The sequence below is a fragment of the Pelodiscus sinensis genome, chromosome 14, assembly GCF_049634645.1.
Source record: "Pelodiscus sinensis isolate JC-2024 chromosome 14, ASM4963464v1, whole genome shotgun sequence".
In the NCBI taxonomy this organism is placed as follows: Eukaryota; Metazoa; Chordata; order Testudines; family Trionychidae; genus Pelodiscus; species Pelodiscus sinensis.
In genome coordinates this window covers 43,212,321-43,228,189 of record NC_134724.1, presented here as the reverse complement: position 1 = coordinate 43,228,189, position 15,869 = coordinate 43,212,321, and the positions used below count along the sequence as shown (strand labels likewise).

The 15,869-nt window shown below is 36.6% G+C and overlaps 1 protein-coding gene across 8 annotated transcripts in view; it reads right to left on the bottom strand.

The window, feature by feature from the left end:
• Positions 1-814: 814 nt before the first annotated feature.
• Positions 815-15,869, bottom strand: part of BNIP2 (BCL2 interacting protein 2) — a 33,614-nt gene continuing 18,559 nt past the window's right edge. For 5 of the 8 annotated variants that reach the window (XM_075897692.1, XM_075897690.1, XM_075897689.1 and 2 more), the window contains 4 exons: positions 15,451-15,537; positions 15,220-15,318; positions 13,734-13,769; positions 815-8,729 (listed from right to left, as the gene is read on the bottom strand). In XM_075897692.1, the coding sequence (XP_075753807.1) occupies positions 8,681-8,729; positions 13,734-13,769; positions 15,220-15,318; positions 15,451-15,537 (271 nt within the window). In that variant the 3' untranslated portion in view covers positions 815-8,680. The remainder of the gene's footprint in view (positions 8,730-13,733; positions 13,770-15,219; positions 15,319-15,450; positions 15,538-15,869) is intronic. The other 3 variants (XM_075897694.1, XM_075897695.1, XM_075897696.1) reach the window with 3 other exon arrangements.

Below are 15,869 nucleotides of genomic sequence, written 5' to 3'. Positions count from 1 at the left end.
TAAAAATCAGCACGACTCAATATTGGTCTCCATCAGTTATATACTACCTTGAGATCTGTGATAAGCAGACTTCAGTGAATCATGGAACCAAATTAGCAATCAAAGTTACCCAAAAGCACCACAGTAGTGTCAATCTGTTTAATTATGAATGGATAGTAAATTAAATAGTATGATGAAAGATAGTGTATATATATATATATATATATATATATATATATATATATATATATATATTCTCATAGCAAAATGATTAACCACATTTTTATCAACTACAATTGATTAACATAACAAAAGCATCCTGATTGTTAATTAAAAACACCGATTTAATTATGTCCTGCAAAAGACATACTGAAGAGCTCCCTGTGGCTAGAGCACCTCAGTCTGAGTATCACTGCTTTAGATCAGTGTTTCTCAACCAGTCATGCGAGTACCCTTAGGGATACTCAAGAGAAGTCTGGGGGACACATCAACACAACTGACATTTGGAGAAAGCTGAATTTTTGGTTTAAGTTTTATAGCGTTGTTTTATTTTTGTACTTTTTACACCCAAAAATTTCATTGCCCACCCAGCTACAATTAAGTTGTTTAAACAAATGTGTTGCAATGGTAGAAAAAAAGGGTGTGTGTCTGAAAACTGTAGGTACTGGGGGTACTTATTTTTTTAAAGAGGTACTTTATAAAAAAGGTTGAGAAACACTGTTTTAGATAATAAGCTGTTTGGTGTAGGGACTTCTGCTTTGCAGACAGGACGTGAAAACATCGAGCTAACACTGTGCTAATCAAGGGGGTTAAATCAAGAGAACTTTCTGACAAGTATATTTCAAAAACATTTATTGAATTTTCCCATTTATCCTGTTATTTTATCAAAATAAAAACAAGGATTCGGAGATTCCAACAAGAGCTAGGTGACATTCAGAAATACAAGCTGTTTGCCCATTCCTTCATGACAACAAATTGTAAAGTTAAAGAAAAGAGGGAAGAACATTGCTTCACTTGAAAAGGGGACAGTCTAAGGGTAGGTGAAAGGAGTACTTTCCTGAAACCAGTTGAAATTAACGGGGCAGAAGAGAAATAATGCAGCTACTTCTGGGACTAGGAATGGTACTCCAGATGAAGATGTTGCTTTAGTAATTAATTGAGAAACTACAAAGTTAGGATTAAATATAGGTGACTCAGTACTTTAGGCAAAGTTACAGCATAAATTTTCAAGTGTCAGAAGCTTGTCACATATGGCTTTGGAAAGGTGACCATTCTTTAAGGATTATAGAGCAGTAGTGCCCAATGGGGATGTTAAAGTGTGGGGTTTTTTAAAACATGTGGTCACTACTTTAAGACATTTTCAAAAAGCGGAATAAATGCTAAACAAAACTCCCAAAGAATGAAAGAGATATTAATCTGAAATTGAGGAAGAGTTATATCCTTGAGTATGAATCTGCTGTTGTGACTCTATAAAGCGTAAAGAGAATCAGTTTAAAAATCACATTCTCCCCTCTCCTTTTAGTTTCCTAGAAATCCCATTCAAAACTCATATGCTATTTCTTACTAGGTTTTCCAGCAAACTGGAAGTTAACTGGCCAAAATGGCTAAATGTGAGCTTTCCTAATTTGGGGAGCCAGAACCTTTGACATGATTATATAAACACACACACACACACACACACACACACACACACACACACACACACACACACACACACACACACACACAGCCAAATTTGTCTGATCTAGTCTTAGTGAAAATGAAACCTTTAAAAAGTTTCAGAAATCTGTAGCAAATTTTGAAATTTGCTAACATCACTAATCTTGTAAAGTCTAACACTCAGTTGGCACAGATGGGTTTGCTGACACTTGTTCAATTGTAGTAAGCATCAGGGATTTACTAATTAGCTGTCTAGAATGTATAGTCTGCCATACAGAATTCCTCAAAACAAGGTAACATCTCTTTCCCTTGATCACTGAAAACAAAGGGAAATCACAGGCCAAAAATGTCAGGAAGGAGTTTAAGGCTGTGAATACTAGGGATGTTAAAATGCATTTAATTTTGTAAATGTGTAACCACTGAAATTTACAGCAATTATACATTGACACATGGGGCAGCTTGCGGGAGCTAGCTCTTGTGAAGTTTCCTGCCTCTTCCCCCTGCTTCTGTGTCAGAGGCAGCAGCGTGTGTGTGTGTGTATGTGGGGGGGGGGGGGGGAGCATAGGCAGCTCTGCAGGAGGTGGCATGCGCCTCCCATGGCCTTTGAATCAGAGCCAGCCTGGGGAGCAGATGGCTCCACAGGAGCTGGTTCATGTGGGGTGCCAGCTTAAAAGTCAGCTCCCCATGTGCGCTGACTGCTGACCGCTCTGGCAGCAGGGGGAAGAAAGGGGTCAGGCAGCTTCACGGGAGCTGGTGCTTGGGGGAGCCAATTTAAAAGCTGGCTGCCACTTCCCTGCCCCTGCTACTTTGGATACAGAGACAGCAGGGGCAGGGAGAAGCGTGTGTAACCTTTAGGATTAACCAATGAGCCCAAGCTACATGTTCACATCCCTAGTGAATACAAGATACATTATTTTTTAATTAACACTGCAGGTAAGAGTTTGGACCAGTTAAGTTCCAAGTTTAAAAAAGGAACTTTTTATAAACCCTGGTGCTTCATGATCAAGATTTCAAATGTTGATTGTGTGTCAGTGCTAAACAGTCTACTCAACATCTTCATACCTCACCACCATTCAATACATTACTACCACTCTTCCAATGGAAAATCAGCTACAAACTTTTCCTTACTATATAGATAAAATTTTTATAAGTGCCCAGATGACATAGGAACCTAAAATCCCATTGATTTTCAATTACTCAACAATTTAGGAGCTGAAGTCACTTTATGCATCCATCACAATTGGTCATCTGCCCAAGAGACCACCTATACTTCAACCACATTGACAGCAAAATAAAGTTGCTGACATTTCACCATCACTTGTTTATATTCTAGACATTCATTGAGCATGGCATCCCAAGTTATCCAATGTCGAAGATACTTTCAATGCCTATATGCCTCTTAACAGAGCACAGAAACCACATCATAGAAAAGTATTCCTCCATCTCCTGCTGAAGGAAAAATTCACATTACAAGACAACACACATCCAAGTCTATCAGTAAATCATCAGACATGAAGCAAGTGGGTGGGAATGCTGGTTCAAAAAGTTGAAGTCTTAGTTCTACATCTTTCCTATTATAATTTTCAATAAAGTTTGTCATCTTTTAATTCCATCACTGATAAATGACTTATATAGTCTTGAAAAGTTAAGAATTACTAAAAGTTTAAACCATCAGAATTATTTGACATCAGCTTGCTGTTCTCAGCAAATATTGGTGTTTTGTTGATACAGACAGAGCCAGCTGCTGGAAAATGAGTTGAGACTAGTGTTTAATTTTTAACTGACAGCCTATTAATCATGATTAATCACACAATCATGCTTTCAAACTATGAGACTGCCACCATTTAAATATTTTGGAATGCTTTCTGTAGTTTCAAATATATCAATTTCAAATCAAACTTCAAAGTGTACAGTGCTCATTTATATTTGCGATTACAAATACTCACATTGTAAAAACAAAAGAAATAATATTTTTCAATTCACCTCATACAAGTACTTTTGTGCAATCTTTTGATCATTAAAGTTGAAGTTAGGGGAGATAATGTTGCCTGCCTCTTGTTTACAATATCACCTGAAAGCGAGAACAGGCGTGTTTGCATCAGGGATGTTAGATACAGTGTAACTGAATAGCCATGTAACCGCATGAAATCTTATCTGTTACATGACAGCCAGCCAGTGTGCTCCCAACCCCCACTCCCGGAGAGCCCCGATACCCCACGCTGCTGCCTCTGTATCACAGGCAGCAGCACTGGGTGGCAGGTGGGAGCTGGTCTACAAGGGGAGCCAGTTTAAAAACTGCTCCCTGTGCAGACTAAGGATGTTAAATATCAGTTAGTTTACTAGTCGAGTAGTCGACAGAATTTCCATCAACTGGTCGATAGGCACTTCAACATTCCTCTTTGGTCAGCTTGGGTCTCTCCAGTTGATCGTGGATTCCGTGGAAATGCTGCGTGAAGCCTGGGATCAGCTGGGGAGTCTCCAGCTGAACCTGGGCTCCACGCGATGTTCAAAGGGGAAGCACCGCACATCTGAGCCAGGGTCACTTGTGCAGCACTACAGCTTTGAAGTACTCCCTATTTTTTTTAAACAAGCATCATCATCATCAAAGCATATCCTCTGGAATCATGGCTGAAGCATGAAGGGGCATACATATGTTTAGTATATCTGGCTCATAATGACAGGTACAAAAGTGTTACATGAATGCCTGTTCACTTTCAGGTGAAATTACAAATAAGAAGCAGGGAGCATGCTTCCTTGTGAACAAATGGTTTGTCTTAGCAACTGGCAGCACAAGTAAAACCTGAGTGGACTTGTAGGGTCTTAAGTTTTCTTTTCCTTTCAAATGCAGGTATGTTCAATTAAATTTTTAAATTACAGAAAGATTGCACTACAGTATGCATGTTAGGTGAACTGAAAAATACTGTTTTTAATCATTTTTACAGTGCAATCATTTTTAACAATACAAAGCTTTGTATTGTATAATTGAAATCCATGTATTTGAAAAGGTAGAAAACCTCTAAATTATTTAATACACTTCAATTTGTATTCTATTATAGCATAACAGTAAGATTAAAGACATGATTAATCACAATTTTAATCATGATTAATTTTATTTAATCGCATGAGTTAACTGTGATTAAATCAAGAGTAGTGTTCCCTGTAAGCAGTGCGCTTCTGCATCTACACAGAAGTGATTCAAATGCTGTCCAGCAGTTTATCAGTGCGCCCACGTCTAGGTTTTTAGTTTCTACAGGTGGTGAACTTTTATACATGCCTTAGTGCACATCATTTATTCCACACATGTGGAAAAAAATCCTCACATGGATGGAAATAATTAGAGGGAACATTGATCAATATTAGAGGGAACATTGATCAATATAGTAATATTTATAGCTTACCACTAAAATGCATGATACAACTCCCCCGTCTCTAAGTACTGATTAGTAAAGTCTTTCCTTTTAAATGAAATTTGGCAGTTCAAATTAAACAGACGTTTTTAGCTTTGAAATCCTTACGTGTGTTGGGTATGGGAGATCTGAGTCTTAAAAGTTTCTCATGGCATTTATAAGGCATTTAAGTAGGGATGTAAAAATTTATTTTAAAAGAAGTAACATATAGCAGTTACACAGCTATATGCACTGCAGAGCCTGTTGCTGCCAGCCCCGCTCCCAGGTGGGAGGTTTCGCTATGGGGCTCTGGAGCGGTCTCTGATCCCGCTCCTGGGGAGCCAGTGGTGGGGGACGAGGGGAGGAGGCTGGGCCAGCCACTGACAGGGGCTGCTCTAGCAGGCCCTGCCAGGGCTGAAACATCCCCCTGGCTAGGGTAGGCAGGGAGCTGTTTTAGCCCCCCGGAACTGTTAACGGGTGAAGCTTACCAGTTAAGTGGTTAAGCATTTACATGCCTACATTTAAGTTACTGTGAGAAAATTATTTTATTTGGGTTGTATAAAAAGACCCTTTTTCAGCATCTACTCAAATTTCACTTTCTTTGCATCTCTGCTATCACAAACCAATTAATGCTCCAGTTTAGAGAATCTGTCAGAAAAATAGCAAAGATGAAACCTTTTTAAATGTCAAAAAGCAAGCAAAAAAAAAAAAGCTCCACACACTTCCTTTAATCATCAAGAAGCAGAAGTCCCACCTTTTGCAATTACTGAGCATGTCGACTACAAAATACAGTAGAACCTAGAATTCCACAAAACACGTTCTGTTTAAGATTATTGTCATCAACTTGTAGGAGGTAAGAGTAAAGGAGAAGCAAGTGTGGGGGGAAAAAAAGGAAGCAATGAAGAAGATGGAGAAAGAATGGAATAAAATGTCTCGTAAAAATTCTACCAACTTGCTTTAAATAGAACAATCTTTAGCTATTGTGTTCACTACTTATAACAAATGACATCTTTCAATAATCTGAGATTGATTTAATTGTGTCATCACAATGCATCAATCCAAGTCAACTGTTGGATCCCACTTCTAAAAGAAATTTCTTTTGGTAGAGAGCATCTTTATCTGAAGAAAAATACTTGAAATGAGAGGATGACCTCTACTTCTTCAGGTAGAGCAGAATATATTCAGCTTAAAGGCTAGAAAAATGAAATCAAAAGATTTCCAGATCTGCATGCCTATACAGACTTTGCACTTGGCCAGTATTGGAATTTTACTCATTTGTTTTGCTAGGCTAGAGAAGTACACAGGTTTCAGCCAATAAGATGAAGTTGACATTATTTGATACATAGAATGAGGAATAGAAGTGACAGCACCAAGCATTTATGTAGCAGTGTTTGTAGATACCAAAGTCCTTTACAACAAAGGTCAATATCTTATCCATTTTACAAGTGGGGAAATGGAGGTAAGTTGAAGTGACTAGCTCAAGGTCACCCATCAGATCCTAGCTTCAGAAGAAAGTATCTTCATATATGTTCTTTGCTTTCGGACCAAGACAGGAGCCTTACAAAAATGCATATAGGGCAACTTGAAGATAAGGTTGCCTATTTAGACAGAAGACACAGCACATTAAATCTACACAAACTGATGATGGAGTCAGATACATATTTTGATTAGGACAGCAGGCCTTGAGAAGGATTCCTTGAAGCATGTGTTAAACAGATCCCTGCAGTTCAGAGGCAGACAGCCCTGATCTTGACATCAGAATTAGCTGATACTGCACCTATCATAGTTGATTAGACATAGTGAGGAGTCTGAAAGGATTGAAAGGATAGTAATCACAGTTGTATGATTAGCCTATGAGTGCTATACCTAACTGAGGTGTAACCATCTTGTTGAAACCTACCTTTTGTAAGTAAACTGGATTTATTTTGATTGTGTGTAAGAACTGAGAGATACTACTGATATTTCCAAAAATATACTATTTAGAAAGAATATCAGATGAGGATTTTTGGTTTTGTGATTATGACTAGGGTTGCCAGGTGTCCGGTTTTCGCCTGGACAGTCCGGTATTTGTGGCCTCTGTCCGTTAAAAAACAACAACAACAAAAAACCAGAAAATACTGGACATGTAAAATACCAGACATTCTTTCCCTGCCATGTCTGGCAGGGGCGGGTGGAGCAAGTAAGCGTGTTGATTTAAAGATGCAGTGACTTTTTTGGGGAGGGGCAGGAGGAGCTCAACAACTTTGGTTAACCCTCCCCCCCTTTTTTTTTGCTCAACTTTTTTCCTTCATGTTCAGGATTTTTTGTGAAAGTATCTGGCAACCCTAATTACGACAAAAGCAGTGAACACTGCAGTAAAAACAGAAGTGAAAATATTTGTTTCAATGTCATTTAAATGTTTATACTTCCAACCTGGATTTATTTCACACACCTGGCAAAATAGACGATTACCAAATAGTAAATTTTAAAAGACTTACATATTTCCTTACATGATATGCCCAGAACATAGTATAATTTAGCTATGCTAATAGAAAAAATCAATTTTTGTGCCCAAGAACACCAAGTGAAAACTTGTGGCTACGTCTTGAATAACCACATGTGGAAAAAGACTCATTGCATTCTTTAAAGTGAATTTAGTGCTTGTGAGAAGCGCCCAATAGCACTGGAGATAGAACATCTCCATCTACAAAGTAAAGGCAGTGCAAGACTATCCACACCTCCTTTCTAGGGTACTTCGATCTTGACCTGAATGGGCAACTTTTATGGCTGAAAGATCTATGCCCATGCAATTCTTTATGCATCTGCTGAGACTGAACAGAGTTACAGTTAGTGCCAACTGACACTCACCCAAAAGTAACTGGATTGATGTAATTTCACACTGATCACTCACTAGACAGCGATTATCTACTAAGCACCTGAGCAGAATTTAAACTAATCATCTAATGGTGAAAAGTTTGTTATTAGTAACGTGAACTAGTTAGTCTCCAGTGTGGCTTAACTAGGTTAAAAGGTGGTGAACAAGAAGTGAAAGTTCAGAGCTACAATTCTTTTTTTCCCCAAAAATATGGAAGAAACCAAAGCTCAAGCTCATTCTACGAGTGAAAATGAGTTCTACTTGTATTAGACACATGAACAAAAATGGTTATCTTCAGTTGTCTCAAATGTGCACTACATGAACACTGCCATCTAAAAACATTAGGTTTTGAAATCTTTCAGGAAATGTATTTAACTATTTACAGCAAAAAACAGTCATGCACTTTACAAAACAATGACAGCATTTATGGCCTTGTCTACCTGCAAAAGAATTCATTCTGCAGGGACACATAATAAAACATTGTTCAAAAAGTCATAAAAATATATTATCTCTTTCCTTTAACATTTAGGTATATAAATATTGTACTGAACATGCATCATTTAGATAATTGCAAGAATACCTCCTTATAAACATAAGGTTCTTTGACTTTAGCAGTAGAAAATGATTACATGGTAAAGGAGCTATTAGAGTCAAGAATTTCAAACCAATACAGTAGACAACAGTCCCCTGTGTACAAGTTCAGAGATATATCAAGGCACCTTTTATAACATTATATAATAAAGACTAATGAATGCATTGTAAATGAAAAAAATGCATCATTCCACCAGCAGAGTCTTCAGTCTTACTGTTCACTTTTCTGTTCTTGTTTTCCATTAAGCTCTTGGTCAATTCTGTGTAATAAAAAAAAGTTAGCATATAAACCACAAATTGAGTAATCATTTACTTTCTATATTAGATAAAAAGCTGATCTTAATAGGAGAATTAAAGGTTTTATATCGCAAAAGTTTTTAGTAAATATCATTCAACTGTTAAAAACAAACATCAGTGAAGTAGTTCAGTCAAAGCAAAATGTTAAAGATCCACCTTATTATTGCAACCTAAAAATATAGATTTTAAAGGTGTTCAAAAAGTGTTTTCAAGCAGAAACAGATCTGGTATTTGGAAGAAATATTAGGAAAATGAAACAAAATTTCGCATATTGCAAGAAAAGCAGATTGCTCTTTCATTTATTCAAAGTGTCACTAACATGTAAGCCTGTAAGGCATGGAATAAAAAAAGGCCATTTTAAGAACAGAATGCAGTTTATTTTGGAAAAATAAACCATAAACAATTTTTTGGAACATCTGTATTAAATATTAAGCTGAAAGAACAGCGTGAATGTAACAGAACTCACCATTTCCATTACCACATATATTTCTAAAGTTGAACTGAATTGTTTTCTAAACAATTAGTAGAAATAACTTGCACTGTATACAGATCCTTGCTATTTTGAAATATTGTATTCAATTAGTTACTATATAGAGTTAGATGCAAACAATGCATTCCATATTTTTAATTTAGTCTGTGCATATGTACAGTATCACATGCCACTTTAGAGTCACTCAAGTAAAATGCATGCTGTTCAGCTAGGATGAGTATGGTTTAGTCAGTGCACTGAACATGGTTCTGTACAGATTCTAGTCCTGGCTCTGAGCACTGATTCTTTGGGTAAAACATTTAATTTCCATTCCTGTTAGCTTTCACTATGCAAGATGAAGATAATGATTAGTTATGTGGTTTTTGTTTGTTGTTTTGTGTGGGAAAGGGCGAAGGGAAATGCTCCTGACCTACTATGCATCCTCTTGCTTAGATTTCTGCAGTCACCAGTTGATTAAGTCAATGATTTAAGATTTATTTTTAAAGAAATTTCTGGCTTTTATGGCTGATAGGAGAACCTCTTAAATGTTAACTGATACACATGCTGTCCTGCTAAGCATGCGGACAGCTTCAGTTTACTGTTTCTCATGACATTCCCAAAAAGCAGAATGAGGATAAACAGAACTCAGGTAAGTTTCTGCCTAGAGGATTCTAAACAGCAGTTGAGAAACTGACAAGAAAACTGTCAGTTTCACTATGCTGTAGCTAGGGAAAGATAGGAACAGTGAAAGTACTTACAGGAAAGTGACTAAAAAAGGCTTGGGAAAAAGTAGAGTAGCAAAAACACCCTTCTTACTCTCCATCAGCCAAGAGGCTCTGAAGTTGGAGGATGAGAAAGTTCCTTCCAAGCAGCTAAAAAGGACAACAGTTTTTAAATCCATCAGCCAGAGACCCACAAAAGAGAACCATAATGTCCTCTCTGTTCCCCAAAATAGGACAGAGTTATTGGCATCTCATCAGGCCAGTCTACCGACATGTTTGGTGCACGGAGGCATTCATCCTTCATGTTGCCTGAGCTTAGTACACTTAGTTCTCTGGCTAGTAAATACCTAATACTTTTTCTAGTCCAGACACAGCTTTCCTTTGAGCTTTATAGAATCATAGAATTAGAAGGGACCTCGAGAGGTCATCAAGTCCAATCCTGCTCCATCACTGCCCTGTCTATGGAGTAAAAATGCCATGTAGGCACTAAATGCTTTACACTTATTACAAGCAAAATTAAAATCCTGTACTATGAACAAATATTATTCCTTCTAATTTAGTTTTTGGATATATGTGGTTAGTGTCAGTATTTATGCTTGCATTTACAACATTCCTAGCTAGTTTAAGAAGAACCTACCAATTGATTTAGAATTCTAGACCCAAATACTGCAAACACATGCTTAACTTCACATATCAACTCAACTCTTCAGTGAGACTACTTCTGTGCAAAAAATTGTTTGCAGGGCTGGAATCCAATCTGGCTTGTAGCCAATTCTGGGACTCCGTGTCAACCAGGCAAAATTCATCAGGATGTTGACAAATGGGGAACAGGTTAAAACCAAATCTGAACTTCAAATACTCAAACCAAAAGTCAAATGTGTGTGTGCCTAAAGATGGCTGCTCAACACTTCTGAGATGCATGTGTTTTTCCATCTCTGCAGACTAGTAGCTAAATAGTATCAAACCTTTTTTGGTAACTTCTGTTGCAACAATCACCTCTCCAAAGTTAATTTACCTGTACTAAACTGTATGCTAAAATTATTGCAATAAAGGTAGAGATTCCAGAAATAAACCAACATATAAGAAATGATGTATGCATTGCCTAAAATACCCAAAGACATGGAACACAACTTTTGGCTTAATCTAATGGCTCAATTGCTTCAGTTTGGCTAGGTCTACACTGGCCCCTTCTTCAGAAGAGGCATGCTATTTTAGAACTTTGGAATAGGGAAATCTGCGGGGGATTTAAATATCCCCCGCGGGATTTAAATAAACATGGCCGTCGCTTTTTTTCCGGCTTGGGGAAAAGCCGGAAAAGAGCGTCCAGACTGGCGCGATCCTCCGGAATAAAGCCCTATTCCGGAGGATCTCTTATTCCTACTTTCAAGTATATATTTTACTTTAGTATATATTTTAGAGATTGCCTGTCTGATCAACTACTCCTAAACAGTAAGAACTAGGATCACCAAATTTGGGGTTATAGCTTCCCCTTATAACTTAAAGCAGTTAAGGGTTTGGTTGTGCCAGGAAAATGGGATATGCCTAGAATGGGATTTGCTTCTCATAAAATTATACAAATGAGACAATCACCAAAACAAGCACAGTACTCAAAATTGAGGCAACTGAGCAAATGTTGAAACAGATGGATCCAAAATGAGCCAGAAAAATAGGATTGCTACTCAATAAACCTTACAGAAAAGAGAAACTGAGAAATCTGGAGTAGTACTCTGTTTTAGCAGAACTAAACCAAAGCTTAAAGTTTGAAATATAGAAGAAAATGTTATTGGAAACCAAACTGACTATAGACTTTTTTTTGTTAAAACAGTAAAAAATGATAAAAGTTTATAGGGATGAAGAAAAACACACTTGATGGAATTCCTGAATTATGGACCCAAGCAGCACCGGGCACATCCCCTCATTTTACATAATCAATTACTTTTTCACGAGGGCTTTTATTGTATATATTTATTGAACTTAATAAACTGAGTAAGGAGGAAGACAGTTCCCTCTCTTTAGCTTTTGCATCACAAATGGTTTAACTGACTAAGACTGTTCTCTGGTGTTGATATAGTTCATGGTGAATTCAGTAAAAAAGGTCCACAGCTCCAATGCTATGGCAGTAATACCAATAATATCTAAGTCAGCCATATTTGCATGCATTTCATATTTTAAGTTACTATTTCAGCTGATTATTCTGTGCCAAAAATGATTTTTTTGGGAAAAAGTCACTTCAGTTAAAGTTTGGTTTGGCTGTTTAAGTATCTAAAACACTGAAATCTGAAGAATATATGGTTTAGAAGCTACACAGCAGTATCTGTGCAGTATGTCACACCACTTCTCAAGGCAATAGCAGAGTAAAGCATGTATATATGATCTCGGATTGTATTTTAATGAGTTGAGTAATTCCCAAAGGAAAAAAATCACTGTACATCAAGTATCAAGGGATATGGCAACTTAAACCACAAGGCTCTACAATGATGTCTAAAGTATTGTTAATTACTGTTTTTACAGTTAACTCCTAAGAATATTATGACACTATATAGGAAAGCACCTATGTTGTCAATAAAGTAACTAAGATCTGTTTTTTCCCCCAATTATACCCCACTATAATCAGATTTTCACATAGCAACACTAGAAAGGGAAAGTACTCTGTTTGTTGTACCTAAGATTTGAAATTTCAAGTGGATATATTCCTTCTCAATGCTCAATTCTATATCCACTGCAACCCATAACAAATGTTTCCTTGGAGTCCAAACACAGTCAAAATATGAGACATTAACAAGGTGTAACAAGTCAGAGTTGCTGTGAGAACTGTAACTGAATTTTCTGGGAGTTGGTACTGTTTTTTTTTTTTTTTTTTTTAAACCTCAGCTACCTTATTGCAGAATTAAAGCTTATTTGTACAGGCTAACAGTTTTAAACTTTTCCACTAGCTTTTTGCTTCAGTTTTTATAAGAGCTAGTAAAAGCCATATGGGAAAAGTTATTTCTGACAAGTTAATTCTCAATGCATTTTATTTTTTCTATCTTCCTATATAATGACATGTTTTATAGAAAGTGACTTCTCCCTAAACAGTTTGTTATGCATATAGCAGTAGGAATGCTCAGAATAAAGTTTAAAGTTAGAAACAGAGTTTTAGTGAGGTTATTGGTAGAAAGACTGAATGGTGATTACTGATATGTTTTAAGTATTTTTATCAGATATAGGAATTGCTTGAATTGTTATAAGCCATTAAGTTTCAGCATACAGAAAATCCAATATTTATTAGCAAGGAATCTAGGCATTGCAAATACAAACAGCATTGAGCAAAATATAAACTAATTTATGGGCTGTGCAAGTTAGGTATCTTGAAATTAGTGAAAACTGAACAAAGCAAGATAGTAATGCTAAATCCTGAAATTTGTAAGAAGCATCTAGAAATTACAGTACATATTTTTAATAATAAACTTAATTTGTTCAAGCTGGTTCAAAAATGCATATGACTTTTTGACTATGTAGCTCAAAGTCAACACATCCCCTTAATAAAAACACCTCTGACGTAATGAAATATTGACAGATTACAAACCCATCCTTGGGTACATTTCTATGTGGAACTCTTACAAGTTACATTTACCATAACATCAAAACTCAAGATAAATGATTAGTGCATGTTTATATTTACAAATGCTTGTTCCTGTCTGCAAGCCAACCAATCTGAAAAGAGTTAGTATGTGCAGTGCAAATGGACTTGTTTAGATGCATCCTTAAATAAGGTGTGTCTGTGTGTATATATATACCTTCTGTGTTTCTTTCTAAACTTTTCTTCTTCATACCTTAGTGGGGAAAAGTTTGATTTCAGTAAGTACAAGATATGAAGGACAATCAAACTCAAAGTTCTTCATGGAAATAGAATATCAAGTCTTGAAACTAGTACAGTTATTTAGAGCATAACGTTAATATATACCTTATAATATTAGCTTAAATTAAAATGCAGAGCTTTCAGAGATTTGGTTGCTATGTGGTAACCATAGTAAATTTAGTCCATTTTGGTCTCATCTCAAAATCCAGAAACTGACACCCCTATTTTTGAAGTACAACTCAAAATGCCATATTCTCCAACACAGCAATGCGCCAAAATGTTCTGGCATATACTTTTGCCCTGAGCTTGGTCTCTGCAGAAGATCAATGCTTGATCAATATTGCAGCAGGCTGCATCAAGGGTGTCTTTTCAACCTTGGGATAACATAAGACTGTTCATGTCACAATCTCTACCTACCACCTCCAAATCCCGTGCTTTGAAGGGAACAGGCCCTATAGAGTATGCCAGATATACAGGCTTGTGCCAATTGTGCATATTCAACAAAAAGCCACATTCTGCATGTTACAAGATGTTCTGTTTTGCAATTTGAACCAGCTGGACATTTATCCTCATGTCAGCCTTTCAACACCAACACATGCCTTGTGACCAACATCATAACCTTACTACTATGGATTCTGTAAGCCAATTGCCTATGAAGTAGTAGATCAACTTCAAAAGGTCACTATTGATTCTTTGGATCCTAAACTGTTGCTCCACATGCATCAGCTCTACTTTGTGAGCCTTGTACTGTTGAGGCTCACAAAGTAACATATAGCCTAGTTTAAAAAAAATTCTACCGTCATACCTCAAGCTTGAAGGCAGATGTGCTCTTGGTGTAATGAACCATATGGTTTAGAATGCATCCTCTTTAACATCTCTTATTTCATCTATCCCCACTTTTAAAAAAAAGCTCTTAAATCTGCTCCTCTCTAAGGACTTTTAGGCTTACATTTATAGTCAAAGGGATTCCTTATTTGTTTGTGATCTATTTGATTGCTTAACCTATTTTGTTTTTGTTCTGTCTGCAACTTCTCAAATACTTTGGTGTGAGTGCTACATTGAAGTACCTGCAAGATGAGCATTTCTCACACTAGCAAGTGAATTTTAATAATTTCAGAGAGGCCTGAGTATCAACTAATCTTTCATTATGATCGGAGCATGAACTAATCTTGTGGAATCATAAGTATAATTGAGCAATTATATAAACCAGAGCTAAGTATTGTTTCACCGCAATGTTTTGAGTACCATTATGCTGGGCACCATGAGAAGCAGAAGTCAACACAATCACAACTCTAAGGGAAAGTCAGGGCAAGAGTACCACTGTTTTGATTAATGCTGATTTACAGACATGTTGAAAAACTGACAAGTTCTCAATTGTGCTCTGCACCAATCACACCTTAGCATGGAAGAATAATAAAACATACTGTTTTATGCATTCTGGTATGCCAACGTATTCCATGGGGATGAGTTCAGTGAGTTCTGCCAGAGTAAAGACATATCTAATTTTTTGGCTGAATTTTGAGCTGCAGAAGAACAAACAAAGAATAATTACGTAATTGTTGAGTACATCTTTAAATATTTAGTATTACTTTCAGAAATGTAAAGTGCTAATACATTTTTACTTTCTTTAAATGAAGTAATTTCCAGAATATTACCTAATAAAAGGTTTTGTGACGGCCAGAAGTGTTCTGATAAACCAAGAAGGATGAACTATTATTAACGATTTCAGGTTTTTCCTTAACCTAAAGAATTCAAGTATTGAACACCAGTGTTAAGGAACAAAATGAATAAAAAATGCATTTTTAATATAAAAGTACAATGGTTCAATTATTGTACAAGTGCTATTTCTCTGTGTCATAAGCTAATGAATAAACTCCAGTTAAAAGAGTCTCTATTGTCAACTCCTTGTCTACTAGAGTTGACTAAAGCAACGTAACCTGGTTTTGGTAATATTTGTCATGAATAGATCATTTGAGAATCAGATTGTGAGGAGACAGAACTAAAAATAAGTTACCCAATTAAGAGATTTTTGCCAAGTGTTACTGGTATGTCTCAAGGATCAATATGGCTAACT